Below are 13,746 nucleotides of genomic sequence, written 5' to 3' on the forward strand. Positions count from 1 at the left end.
AAACACCCAGATGAGGCTCTTAAGCTGTAAGAACACTGGGGGGCTGGGGAGGGGAGTCTTTTCCTGTCTCTCTTGCTAAGTATAGACAATAACTCTTTGAGGGAAAAACAAAACAAAACAAAGCACCCCTCTGCTGGCGGTGCTCTGAGTTAAGCCCCTGAGACCTCCAGAGAGCTGCTAAATCTAGAGTCAGGAGACACCCAGGTAACCTCACTCACACAGGAGCACAGCTGGACTAGGTACCGGAGGGAAGACAGCTGCTCACCGGGGTCAGACTGTGTGGGCTGGCTGTGTGGTAGCCCACCTGGTTGGAGATGCGATGAATCTTGTCTTCAGACACCTGCCGACTCGGGATCCTATGCTACACACTGACCCCAGTGAGCCAACAGTTTTCTCAATTTGTCCTCCCCAAAGTCTCACCATTCAGAGTGCAATACAATAGCTGGATGGGAAGGGAGGCTGCCCTAGGTCCCTGGGCATTAACCAGGTTCTCAGTATGGGCAGACAGACGCTCTTTACAATGAGGTTTTGGTCTTCCAAACAGAGACCGCTCAGCACATGTTCTGTGACATCCAGGCACTTCTGTGGGTCTCAAGTGATTCCCCAGAGCGTGTCCACTGGGAAAGACACTTGAGGAAGGACTCCCAACAGTCCAGGGTGAGACACTCCCACTTGCATGGCACACCTGTGACTGACCAGGCAGACCTCCTTCCAATCACACCAGTCTGGAATCGCTTTAGGCACACACACACTGGATACTCAGCCCTTCTGGGTTTAGTATTTCACAGGAGAAATGTCTTAACAGGTGCAAGATTCACACATGAATTCAGTACAAGCTGCTGTAAGATCACAAGCTCAGGGTAGCCAAGTGACAAGAAAAAGCCACATTGTGACCTGTCGCCTTCTGGAAGTTTCCAATTCCTCCACATACCAGCAGTTGGGCAGGTTGAGGGTGATGCTGCCCTTGATATTAGCTCCAAATTGCAGGTACCCCAGGCTCCCCAGGCTGATGTAGAGTACAGTGACGATAGCCATCCCCAAATACAAGATCAATGGAAATTTCTGTGCGTCCTTCATTTTGTTCTCAAGGGGTAGAACCTACAAAAAAAGTAGTAAGGGAAGGAAAGCATGTGAGAAAGACGTGAACACACAACAAAAATAACACTGTCAGGGGCCTGGGGAGACGGCTCTGCCACTGAGGTACTTGCTATGCACATATGAGACGCCTAGAACCCACAAAAAAGGCCAGGTGTGGTGGCATGCGTCTGTAAGCACAGCACCTCGCAGAGGTGGCTTGGGGTGGGAGGACTGGCGACCAATGGAACCCACTGAGACTGAAACTGAGAATTCTAGGTTCAGTGAGAGACGTCATCTCCAAAAACAGAGAGTGCCTGGGAAAGACAGCTGATGTTGATTTCTGGCCTCCAAACACACAAGCACACATACATGCATGCACACGTGAACACATGCACGCACACACACACACACACACAGGATCATAAAAGAAAATAGACTCTCTATTGCCAGACCAGCAAGTATACTTTCCTTTAGTGCACAGTGAAATCAGCTATTCTATCAACAGCTGCACTCTCGTGCATACAAGGGGCTTCAGAACCCACGGTTTAATCCAGAGTGAGGAGAGGTAAGACTGGAATTCCCTCTGTCCTCTGTCAGCTTGTCAAGGGATGGGAGTGCCCTTCACCCTCTCAACAGTGTGGCCCCCAGCAGGACTCTTGACACCTGACCTGAGATCGCAGCCTCCAGCCAATTTTCCGAAGTGTAAACTTCCCTTCTTTAATTGTGTTTGGGGCGTGGGGGTGGGAAGAGTCTTATATACCTGGCTGGCCTCAAACTAGCTGTAGCCAGTGACAGCCTAGACACGGGATACACCCTCACCCACCTCCTGAGTGCTGTGACCAATGGGGTTTCCTGAGCAATAAAGCAGAGTCAGTGAGGACACTGGGGGTGGCAAGGAGCACTCAGGTCCACAGGGAGCACTCAGGCCCAAGCCACGGTACCCTTCTTACCACTCCAATGCCTTCAAAAGCAAAAATCGCCGTGCCAAAGAACAGGGGGTAGGTCTTCCATGGAGCCACCAAGGGGAGGTGGCTGGGGTCTGGGATCCTCTGGAAAAGATGAACAAAGCCAAGGGCTATTTAGAGATTTGAGCTTTGGAGCACCAGTCAGAGCACACCTTCTCCTAAATCCAATGTTTCCAAATAAGAAGCTGACAGAAAAGATGGAGACAGTCGGCCTTTTTCTCTCCTTGGGTTAGGAAGTCTCTACTTGCTTTGGATAAAGATCTGCCCAATATACCATAAACCTGTCACATGCTGATGCCTGCATAAAGCTTCATGCTCTTGCACTCGGTGATAGCATCCCCAGACATTTGATATAAAAGAAACTCAAGAGATAAAAGAAACTGAGCACTTTCTCAAGAGGCACATGAGAAGAATGCCGAGAAATGCTGAGGGAAGGTAGCAAAATGAATATAATTTAAGCATGAAAGTCAGAGCCTAGGGTGGGGCGGCTCGGCTGTTAGGAACACACTGCTCTTGCAGAAGACTAAATTCCCAGCACCTACATTGAGTACCTCGCTACTGTTACATGACTGCAGGGGCATCAGACACCCTCATGTAGTCTTCATGGCTCCTGTCCTCATGTACACATACCCACACATATATGCATAATTAATTTTAAAAATTTTACTCTTAAAAAAAGAAGAAGCATTTTAGGTTGCAGGATGAGGACAAATAGGTGTCTCAAGTCCACGCAGTAACTATTTCCTGAGTCACGGATGACACTAGAAACAGGAGCTACCCATGGGTCAGTGACTGACAGATCCCAGGTTCATCTATCAGTCAGATGGAGCTGTGAGTGGGAGTCTCACAGATCACAGATACGGCTGCTCTGTGACTGAGACAGGTGAGCAGGTTAGATGACATCCCATCCATCAAGTAAGCGACGCTGACCATGCTGGCCTACAACTCAACCAACGAAGTGGAGAGAGTTCCCTGTACAAAGAAGCTTGCAAATTATCAACCCAGCTCAACTCTACAACAAGACCAATGAATTAAAAGCTTGAGAAAAATGTTATAAAATATATAAACGGAAAGAGCTAGGTGGAGTAATTCCTGGTCTGTCACTGGAGGTCTCTCTGGAGTAAACACTGTTCCCGTCTCCTCAGGATGCAACCTCTAATCTACATACGCCGCATGTGGGCAGTGCTGTGATCCCTCCATTTGATTTCCTATTCCACAGGATGGGGTGGGGCCTGGGCTTGTACCTGGACAATAAACTGGTATATCATGATCAGGCTGACGAACATGCTGATGTTGGCCAGCAGAGAGAAGATGGACAAGATACGCAGGTTCCTGATGAAAGACAGCAGCACCAGGAAGGGCAGGAAGGAGAGCATGTAGAGTCGAGAGTCCATGGTGGGCGTCGGGATCACGGTCACATTGTTGTTGCAGTTGGTGGTGGTCCCGTTGGCTGCCTCTATCACCTGGAACCAGAAGGAAGGAAGGAGGAGAAGCCCTGAGTGATGGAGCCAGTGGGTTATCTTGCTGGAGAGGATCTGGAAAAAGGATCCGCTGTCTGAAATTGGCCTTATATGTAGGCACCTCTGGAGTCTTCATGGTTGCAAACTGTCTGAGCTGGGTTTGATGATGTTTCACAAGACAGAAGGATGTGGGAGACATGATGATGGGGGAATTTAATGGTAAGTTCTTCCTACCCTTATCTTAAGCATGTCTGATGTTCAGGAAGCAATGAGAAAAGCCTGCAGGCCCTGACCCAGCTATAACTGGGATGACTGAAATGAAGGGGAGCACTCTGAAGAAACACTCAAGTTCCTCCTTCCAGCCATCTGGACTCTGGCACCCTAGACACGTGGAAATCCCCCTAGGAATACCATGCCGAGAGAAGGAAACAGCCGTGGCACCAGAACTAGTCTCCTGGAAAGGGGATGGGATTATACACAGTGCCACCGAGCAGGAGAGACTGGAGTGGAGACAGTGATGGGCCGTGACGGGCAGGACCACACCTTGACCACCTGCCTCTTTCCTTCTATTTAAACTTCACCTCCTGTCAGGCCCCTGAAGATGCACTTGATGGGTCCACGGATCCTTCCTCCCAGTGAGGTTATACTTTAAGTCTTTTTCTGCTCTTCATTATCAACCCTTACTTACCAAGGACAGGTGGCTGCACCTGGCTTATTAGGGATCTAGGGCATAGGCTCTGGCCCTAAATCTATAGCCTTTTTAGACAAGGGTGATATGACCCTGGCTTCTGTCAAGGGCTGAGGCAGCCTGACACTTAAGCCTGCCCAGTAGCCATAGAAAATGACAACTGACTCTGAGGCCTCCACAGAGCTGTGCACTTGTACTTAGGTAAAGGCCGCATTAGCGAAGGCTTCCGCAGGAGTAACCTAGACAGCACCACCTGTTGCCACTCTATCCCGCAAGCTGCCCAGGAACACAGTACAGAAGCTCCCCAGACCAGCCTGAGAGGAGCTTCTTCTCCTTGTGCAGGGGAGACTTCAGCCAGGTAGAGTAAAAAGTGTTGGAAGTTTTTGCCTTTTACTGTCTACCATAATGCGGGGCCCCAAGACCTGGAGTCTGCCCCTGTGACCCGGCCCCCAGGTTAATTGTGATTGGTGAATAAAGATGCTGACAGCCAATAATAGCTGGGCAGAAAAGATATAGGTAGGGTAGAGGTTTTTCAGGTTTGTGGGGGGGTAGGGGTGGGGCTGAGGAGGGAGACAGTAGGAAGAAGCAGCCATGGAATAAAGGAAGAATGAGCAGAGGGAGGAGAGCCGCCAATTGGGTTAAGAGCAACCCAGATGGGACATAGTCAATAGTAAATGATAACGGAGTTAGTGAAGGTAGACTCTTAACAGCATGGAGAGTAGGCAGCTGCCCAGCTATCATGCTGTCTAAGGCATATTAAAATGTAAGGGCTGTGAGTGTCTTTCATTCAGAAACATAAATGGTCTACAGAGGGGACGATCAGCTTGTGTCAACACAGACAAGGCAAGAGCTCTTTACACCACAGGTGCTGGGATGAGAATCAAACACCAAAGGTTCAGCCCAGAGCCTTGGACAAAAGCTCCGCCCGACTCTCACCCTTCCCTCTCTCTCACAGGAACTCTACCTGCTTAAAGTTGTCCGCCAGAAACACGAAGTAGACACAGCAGAATCCCAGCTGAGTGACGATGAGGAAGAAGTCCACGATGCGCCTGCAGAGAGGGTGAGACAGGGGTAAAGCCCGTCAGGTCTGGAAGCTTCCCCGGAGATGAACATCTGCGCAGCTGTCCTCGCCTTCCCTTCTCAGTGGGTGACAAGAACAAGCTGTGGCGGGCCGGGCGTGGTGGCACATGCCTTTAATCCCAGCATTCTGGAGGCTGAGGCAGGCGGATTTCTGAGTTCGAGGCCAGCCTGGTCTACAAAGTGAGGTCCAGGACAGCCAGGGCTATACAGAGAAACCCTGTCTCGAAAAACCAAAAAAAAAAAAAAAAAAAGAACAAGCTGTGGCAAGAAGGCAAGGTGTGCCAGTGCCACCGGTGCAGAGTTTTGGGAGTATCTGTGCTCTCCACGTCCCCTCCCTAGTTCTTGCCTCTCTGCATGAGCTCAGGGCATCACCAGAGCATAACCTGGCCCATGCCTTCTACTGCCCACCCACCAAACTCAATTCTTTGCTAAAGCATGAAAGCCTAGAAAGCAGGCCTTTCTCCAACTCCTACAACTGCGAGCCAAGCACTGATCTAGTTGAAGGTCTACTGGCAGAAGCACTGTGACAACAGTGGGTGACGATCTGAAGCCCTAGTGAGAGTAATGGGGTTCCAGACCTGTCTTAAATGGAACATGGCACAGCAGTGAGAAAGGATGGGTTAGAGCTGGAATCACTTCCGGAGGAAAATCTCCAAGGTATCAAAGGAGAGAAAGCAAGCTTCTAAACAGCATATACAGGAAGAGCCATTGGCCACAAAGAGAGAGAGAAATGTAAGAAGATGTGCATGTTCATACGTGCACAGGAAGTTCTGGGAGAACCCGAAGGATGCTCCCATGCCACTACACTATGGCTAGAAGTTAATACTGTTTTTCAGACCGGTCCTCTTACCATGTGCAAACAATGCTCTTCCTATGAACACGAGGAAGGGTGTGCGGGAGAACAGAGAGAAAGGGGGAGGAAGGAATGCAGACAGGAAGAACTGACTGATCAGCCAAACTGTGGTGGGCACTCTGCAACCTGACTGCTCATCAACAGGTGATTTTGCCAAGAAGAAAGGAGAAGGGAGGCAGGGAGGGAGGAGGGAGAAAAAAAGGGACACACTACATTATAGGCTGGAGCCACAAATGACAGCAAGCACCCTCTTCATCAAAACAACAGAACTGAGGATTCAGGCCCTCGACAGTACTTATCCCCTCCATGTAGACAGGAACAAAGGGTGGCTTGTTTCCCTCCAGTCACCTGAAAAGTCAGGAGAAACCTCCAAAGCTCTCCACCTGCTCTGGACACTGCCTTGCCTACCCCATACTCAGGCATCAAGATCGGCCCTGCGGCCCCTTAACCATGCATCTCTTGTCTTGTTCCCAGCTTCTCTTCCCACGCATCTATCACCCTACAAAAGCCATAAGCCCCTGCAGGGTAGGGACTAAGTAATTTATATTAGGGAAATGCCTTCTCTAAGCAGGAATCATTTTTGTGCCGCTTACGAGAGGCCACATAAAACACATTTGCTGAATAAATCAGAGCAGCCGCAGGCTCTGAGGGCCGACACAGCCTTCAGAGGTCCTTAGGTCAGGTCCCACATATTAAAGATGAGGAAGCTGAGGCCTCATGGCTAACCCCAACAATACCCTCCGCTCCTCACAATGCCCTGCATCATACCTGCCTATCTCTGGTCCCCACACTGGGAGCTGTGGCCATAGAAACAAGGAAGTCAGTTACCTTCCCCAGTGGGAGTGGCTCCGGACCCAGGTGCTGGGGCTGCATTCTAGTCCGTACATCACAGTGTCCCCATAGTCCAAAAAGGGTTTGTTCAGTCTGCAGGGTTAGGATACAAGAAAAGCAGAATGGCTGGGTTAGACCATGACAGTAAAAAGATAAATGGAGCTATTAAGATATGGACCAATTCTCCACCTGTCACCCTAGAGGACCTCTGAACCCCTTGAGGATCATAAGTGGGGTGCATGTATGTATGTGTATATATGCTTATAGGTGTACAGGTTCACATACATGGAGGCCAGAGTTGATATCGGATGTTTTCCCCCAATCACTCTCTCAAGATAGGACCTCTTACTTAACCACAGCTTGCCTACTGTGCTAGAATGGGTGTTGGAAAAGCCTCAGGGACTTCCTGCCTCTGCCTTTCCCATGCAGGGACTGCAGGAGCTCCTCCACACCAGCTTCTTTTGTTAACAGATGCTAAAGCCTGCACATTGAACATTTTACCAAATGAGCCCTCTTCCAACCCCTGGGTCACAGGTAGTAAGTGAACAGCACAGAATTGTCACCAAAATCCACAAGCATAGACTGTGGTCTCCGCCCACTGGACAGCTGTAAACTTAACAGATAGCAAGGAACCCCCCCCCCAAAAGGTCAAAATATCAGTAATAAGGAAGGGACGCAACACTGTAATGACAGCAGCCATTCCCAGCTGGATGGAGAGCCCAGACAAGCTGTCCAACCCACTTTCAGAATGAAGGGCCCACACTGACAACCTCCACCCCTCATCAAGTGGCTCGGGGCTCTCACCTACGACATAAGTGATGAGCACACTTCACCAGGATACCCATGCAGTGCACAGCCACGATACCAATCACCAGCAGGCTGAGAGGACCCAACTGGATTGCAGACAAAAGGGAGAGAAGAAGGCAGAATTAGGAGAGAGGCCAAAGGAGACAAGATATACAGATGATAAATGCTATTAAGGCACTTCTAGGAACAGAGCTCTGTCCAGCAGGAGAGAGCAGGAATCCAGGAGACTGGATCTACATGGGACCTCAGCCCTGGTCCAGACGTTGAATCTTGTGGAAAACAGTGACCTAAGATAAGCTCCTTCGGGGATTGTCTTGGATCCAGAGGGGCAGGCTCCGGGATGAAGCAGGCAGGGAAGTAATCTTGAGGGCGATCAGCGAGGTCAGCACTTGGACAGTCAATGTCTCTGAAACCGTGGTGACACTGGGCGAGCAGGTTACGTGGGTGAGTCAAAGGGAGGGCAGGACTGTCAGCTAACGTCACTGAGCCAGGCTCAGAGCCTACGCAGTGCAGTGCCTGGCACGCGGAGAGTGATGCACAGCGTTTGACGAGTGCACGTCTAAAACCCTTACCAGGAGGCCTGCGTTCTTCACTGCCAGAGGCAGCCCCAGCAGTCCGGTGCCAATGTTGCCTTTCAGCAGGTGGATCAGAGTCTGGAACCATCTGAGTAGGGAGGCAAGTGGGAATGGTTAACCGCAGCGCCGGCCAATTCGCATGGCACCAACACAAAGAGCTTAGGTACATTATCTTATCAGATCTCCCAGCAACCTGGTGCTGTTTTGTTACAAAGATAAGGGACCAACCTGTTCAAGGAGCACTTTATTTTATTTGTATTTGCTCAGTGGGGGGGGGAGGGATTGTTTTGTTGTTTGTTTGTTTCAGACTCACTAGATAATCCTCTAAGAGTCGGTCACACAATACAAGAGACTCAACCTTCCCATTGGGACCGGCATGGTGATTCTCACCTTTAATCCCAGCACTTGGGAGGAGGAAGCAGGAGGATCTCTGAGTTCAAGGTCTACAGAGTGAGCTCAAGAACAACCAAAACCTCTCTCCCACGTCTCCTCTCAAAACAATAACACAAAGTTCCTATTAGACTTTGAAAAAGCAGAAGCCAACTGCTACTGTGGACCCAGGCTAGAGATGGCCGTTCAGTGAGCCCTTGGGTTACCCCTGTGTCTGAAGAGCCGGTGTCCCTCTGACTTTGTATAGCCTGCCCCACTGTGCTGTGACGTACATAAACCCTCTCTTGGGTTCTCATTCGTTGATTTTTTTCACTTAACAAACACTATATGCAGCTATACACAGTGGGTATGGGTGAGTCGCTATGGATGCCAGGTTCTAAAGATATGTAATATCTCTGGAGGAAAACTAAAGATGAAGGGGCTGGGGACAGAGCCAGGGAGAGTTGGGGCAGGTGAGTGGAAGGCAGAGACCTGAGGCCAGTCAGGGAAGTGGAGGCGGGTAAACACCACAGGTGAGAAGCCACAGACCCTGCTGAGAAATCAGGATCACACAGGAATGCTGTGCCTTAGTGACACATGGGTTGTGGTGACAGCAAGGGTGAGTCACAAGTCCCCCTTCTCTAGGGAAGGCAGACATCCCAGATTACACAGGAGGGTGCCAGCTGCTGCCCGTGACAGAGAACGAAACAGCTCGTCACTCAGCCTTCGGTCACTCAGGACTTGACCCTGCGCACAAAGATCCCTCAAGACTGGCACTTGCATGCAAATCTACATTTGGCAGAAGTCAAACGCCCACAACACTTGCGGCCCACAAAGGCCCTTCCCTCAGGTCCACCAGGAAGGAGATCTGATTTACCTGCCATCCTGGTATCTACCTGCCATTCTGGCACCTACCATCAGGAAAAGGCCTTTGCCTCCTAGGAGAGATGTGCTCCCTTGTGCTACTCTGAGGCCACACAGTCCAAAGGCATTACAGGCAGCCAGTGGCCAGGAGATAACGGGCCTGTTAAATCTCTATCTTGTCAAACAAATGTTTAACCCACTTCAGTGCAAAGGTAAATCTGTGCCACACCCTCCCACTTCTCTGAAACCTCCCCCAGAATGCCTCTGTGCTGGGCTTCCTGGCCCTGACTACTGTCACTTGGCGTGACCATCCCTTCTGTTCTAGGACCTGTCAGCTCATCTGTACTGTGCAGTAACTGTGGAGTGCTCTCGGAGGTCAGAAGAGAGTGTCAGGTTGCCTGGGACTGACTGGAGTTATGGACGGTTGAACCGTCATGTGGATGCCAAGTACCAAAGCTGGGTCCTCTGGAAGAGCAGCAATCATCTAGATCTCCGGCCCCTCGTTTAAAAAAAAATATGTCTGTGTGTGTGCACGTGTGCATGAGTGAGGATGCCCTCAAATACCAGGAAAGGGTATGGGATCCCCTAAAGCTAGAGTTACAGATAGCTGTCAACAGCCCACTGTGGGTGCTGAGACCAGAACTCAGGCCCTCTGCAAGGGCAGCGAATGATCTTAACCACTGAGCCAGTGTTCCGGCATCACGTCCCCCACGGCTGTTTAAAATATCTCCTAAACGTCTCATCTGACAGAAGACAGCTGGGTGTCTGTTTCAATGTCTACATGCTGTGTTGCTTTGGGGCAAGTCTAGGAGAGACTGTGCTCTCCCTAGTCGTGCAGCCGGAAAAGGAAGGGACATCTTAAACGCCTCTTCAACCATGACAGTTCTTCTGACACTGCTCCAAAATGAGCTGCTGCTGTGTGGAAGCTGAACCTCCCACGATCTGTTTCCTTAACCCACTGTTGCTGCTGCTGTCTTCAGGGACCTTTCTATCATGCAAGATTTCCTAACATACAAGGAGTTTCCTGGCTCCCAAGGCATGTGCTTACCTAGGTCCTTATATAAGCTCAAAACCTTGCTTCCGAAGGTTCCCCTGGACCTCTTGGGGATGATCTCACAATGCCAGCTGGATACCAGGGTGACTTGGGCACTCTGCTTGTTTGTATTTTTCTTATTTTGCTTGAAAGCTCACAGTTCATGGGAGCCACAAAAACATTGCTGGTGTTTTGTTTTGTTTTTTCTTGAGTTAATGGGTTCACTTCATTTTCAAAGGAAATGCTAAATACTTGGGTCTGAAAAACTTAGTTAGCTGGTTGTTCTCTCTAGTAAAATAAACCATTTCTATGGGGGGGGGGGAGAAATAAACAAAACAAAAACCCCAATTAGTTCAGCTGACAACTGGTATCTGGTATTTTTTTATTTAGACTACTAAAAGCCCCGTTGCTAAAAGTTGCAGCTTAATAAGAGTTAATGACCTCTCTCTCTTGTCAAGATTTTTTTTTTTTTTTTTTTTTTTTTGGTCATTGGAGACAGGGTCTCAGGCATCCCAGGCTGTTCTTGAACTCCCTGTGTAGTCCAGGATGACCTTGAGACTTCTATCCTCCTGCCTCCACCTCCCACATGCCACCTCACCAAATTTATGTGTTTCTGAGAACAAGACCGGGGCATAGTACATGATAGGCAAGCACTTTGCCACCCAGGCTGCATGCAGCCCCAGCCCTTGTCAAACTGTCCTTTTCCTTCTACCCACATGTGTCTCAGACAATGTGGTATGTGTGTTGGGGATAGGGGGTAGGGGGTAAGTGTGAGTGGGGAAAACTGCAGACGCACACTACCCTGCATCTTTGTGCACACGTGAAGAGAGTGAAAGGCAAACAGCACCTTGGCACTTGGAGGAAGGGACTTGGTCTAGGAACCCCAGAAGCTCTGCAGACCGTATCTGGCTGTTCTGAGGCATCAGACGCCAGCGGGTAGCTGATGTCCCAGCCTGCTGACCTTTGGAAGCACTGCTAAGGTGGGATAGAGAGCTGTTCCTAACTACTCAATAGGGCAAGAAAGAAAATGTGCCCTAAAGTATAAACGGCCCTACTGTGTGTAAACCGCCCTCCAGTGTTAACAGAGGCTGCTGTCAATACTGTCAATGGCTCTACGGCACCAACTGTTAGCTGAAAATCACTATTACCCTGCCACAGAAATGTCTACAGTTCCTATTTGCACTCACTATTTTGGGCTTTTAACTGAGCCTTTAACTTCTAGAAGAGTGAGGTGTGGTTAAGCAGCTCTTCCAAGGTACTTTGCTCCTTAATAAAGTAGATAACAGGAAGGATAAAGGCTTCCAATCATGTCCCTCACACTACCTGAGAGAGATTAACAAGGGTCCCTAATCAGCCTTGGCCCACCCGGCATGTTTCCAGAATAAAAGCCAGGGTAGAGCCTGTCCCCGGGCTGGAGGGACCAATGCTCCAAGACCCCAATTAATACTCTGCCCTGTATCTTGGGAAATGTCCTGATAGAAGTCGAAAGAGGGAACTGTCTGCTCAGCATGATTTCCAAGGAACCAGGGGAAGTGATAAAGGCGACCTTGAGGACAGCCCAGGCACGTATCCTTGGATGGCTGACCTAGAGCAGCCATTCTGGCTTGACTAGCTAGCTGGACTTGACTTTCAGAGAAGTCTCTACAAAAGTGAAAATTCAGACTGCACAGAAGCACTGTGCAAACAAGCTGACAATTGGAAGTATTTCGCAAGCCCTCAAGAGACCTCCTTCTCCACACTGATGGGACAGATGAAATCAGAGGGAAGACAGGGTGTCCTGGCTGCCAACAGCTGTATCATGCACAAGCCATCTTCTTCTCCAGCTGCATTTGCAAGTAAGTCGGGAATCTGTAACAATGGGCTGTATGGGGCATAAGCTAAAAAGCCAGAATCTTTGTGCTAATGGTAGCAAGGAGCCACTCATGTGCACACACCATTTTCTACACCCACCTCAGCTCACAGGGGAAAACACCCCTCCCAGGAAAAGGTGCAGAGAGAACACCCCCACACATCCCCTTGAGCTGCCACAGTCTCTTTAAGCAGTCATGGAGAGTAGAGGCATGAGGCATTAAGACACAGAGCCATCCTCAGTAAGTCACACCCAGCCCACAAGGGACACTAGAAGGATGACAGCTGAGATTGGGGATAAATGATAGGACCGCCAAGGACAGGGACCTGGGACCTTGACAAAGGCCAGGGGCATGCTGGGAAACTCAGAACAGAACCCCATCCTCTGAAGTTTCCTCACACAGCCAGCCCAGTTTCCCAGTAGGCTTCTCAACTGGTTCTTATATCAGGAGAAACTGTGAACCAGAGAGTCAAATGTGGCCCAGATGAGACTGGGGTTTCAGGTGCCAGGTACAAGACTGAAGCCCCCTTAAGGAAAGTGGATCTCTCTTCTACCAACTCTGGAGGGTTCTTAAATACAGCTGCCACTCCCTCCCGCCAAGTGCCGGGATTGGAGTCCCAGGAGGCTCTGCCAAGGAGGCGCTAATGGGGCCAGGAGGCATCTGACACTTGGTTCTTGCCCAAGACATTATTCCTCACGAAGCTTTTAAGTACAAGCTCTTCCTGGCCACCAGCCTTTGGGAACTAACAAGAAATAAGCAATGACTAGGGAGGGGCAGAGTCCCTTGCTGGTCCTGCCTGTGGATAGCCTACTTTCCTCTGTCAAGCAGAGAGTGTGTAAAATAGGAAGGTGGAGGCACCAGTTGCTCCAAGGGAGACTTGGGGACAGGAAAGCCCACTCCATGGCAGAAGGTCACAAACACTCACGTCATGCTACTGTTCTCTCCTAAGCGTTGGTAGGAGCCGGGGGAGAAGCTCCCAAGGCCTTCAGATGGGCTCTCCTCGGGGCTCACGTCTGTGGAACTGTAGTCATGATAGTCTTCGTTCCGAAGCCTCTGTGTGGACATGGTCGCTGGGGGGACAGAGGCAGTGCTGAGATCTCCAGTAGATGGGGCCTTCAGCTCCAGTTGTGGAGTGGGCTCAGAAACAGAGGCAGACATTGTCACAGCTGCTCCCGGTGATAGATGTACTATGGAGTGAGTCTGACTAGAGTGCCCAGTACCAGTCAAGGAGGATGCAAGAGGCACGAAGTCCACGGGCAGGCTGGGCCTGCTCACCCTCTGCCTCCCCACCTTC

The 13,746-nt window shown here is 50.1% G+C and overlaps 1 protein-coding gene across 3 annotated transcripts in view; it reads right to left on the bottom strand.

Moving 5' to 3' along the window:
- Slc36a1 (solute carrier family 36 member 1) overlaps positions 1–13,746 on the bottom strand; it is a 32,458-nt gene that overhangs the window by 9,236 nt on the left and 9,476 nt on the right. For 2 of the 3 annotated variants that reach the window (XM_021176894.3, XM_029483672.2), the window contains exons 2-9: positions 13,378–13,522; positions 8,334–8,424; positions 7,759–7,847; positions 6,952–7,047; positions 5,155–5,239; positions 3,287–3,505; positions 2,028–2,126; positions 932–1,098 (exon numbers count right to left, since the gene is read on the bottom strand). In XM_021176894.3, coding sequence (XP_021032553.1) covers positions 932–1,098; positions 2,028–2,126; positions 3,287–3,505; positions 5,155–5,239; positions 6,952–7,047; positions 7,759–7,847; positions 8,334–8,424; positions 13,378–13,517 — 986 coding nt within the window. In that variant the 5' untranslated portion in view covers positions 13,518–13,522. The remainder of the gene's footprint in view (positions 1–931; positions 1,099–2,027; positions 2,127–3,286; positions 3,506–5,154; positions 5,240–6,951; positions 7,048–7,758; positions 7,848–8,333; positions 8,425–13,377; positions 13,523–13,746) is intronic. The other variant, XM_029483673.2, reaches the window with a different exon arrangement.

The sequence above is a fragment of the Mus caroli genome, unplaced genomic scaffold (assembly GCF_978045245.1).
Source record: "Mus caroli unplaced genomic scaffold, Mus_caroli_1 scaffold_13, whole genome shotgun sequence".
Lineage (NCBI taxonomy): Eukaryota > Metazoa > Chordata > Mammalia > Rodentia > Muridae > Mus > Mus caroli.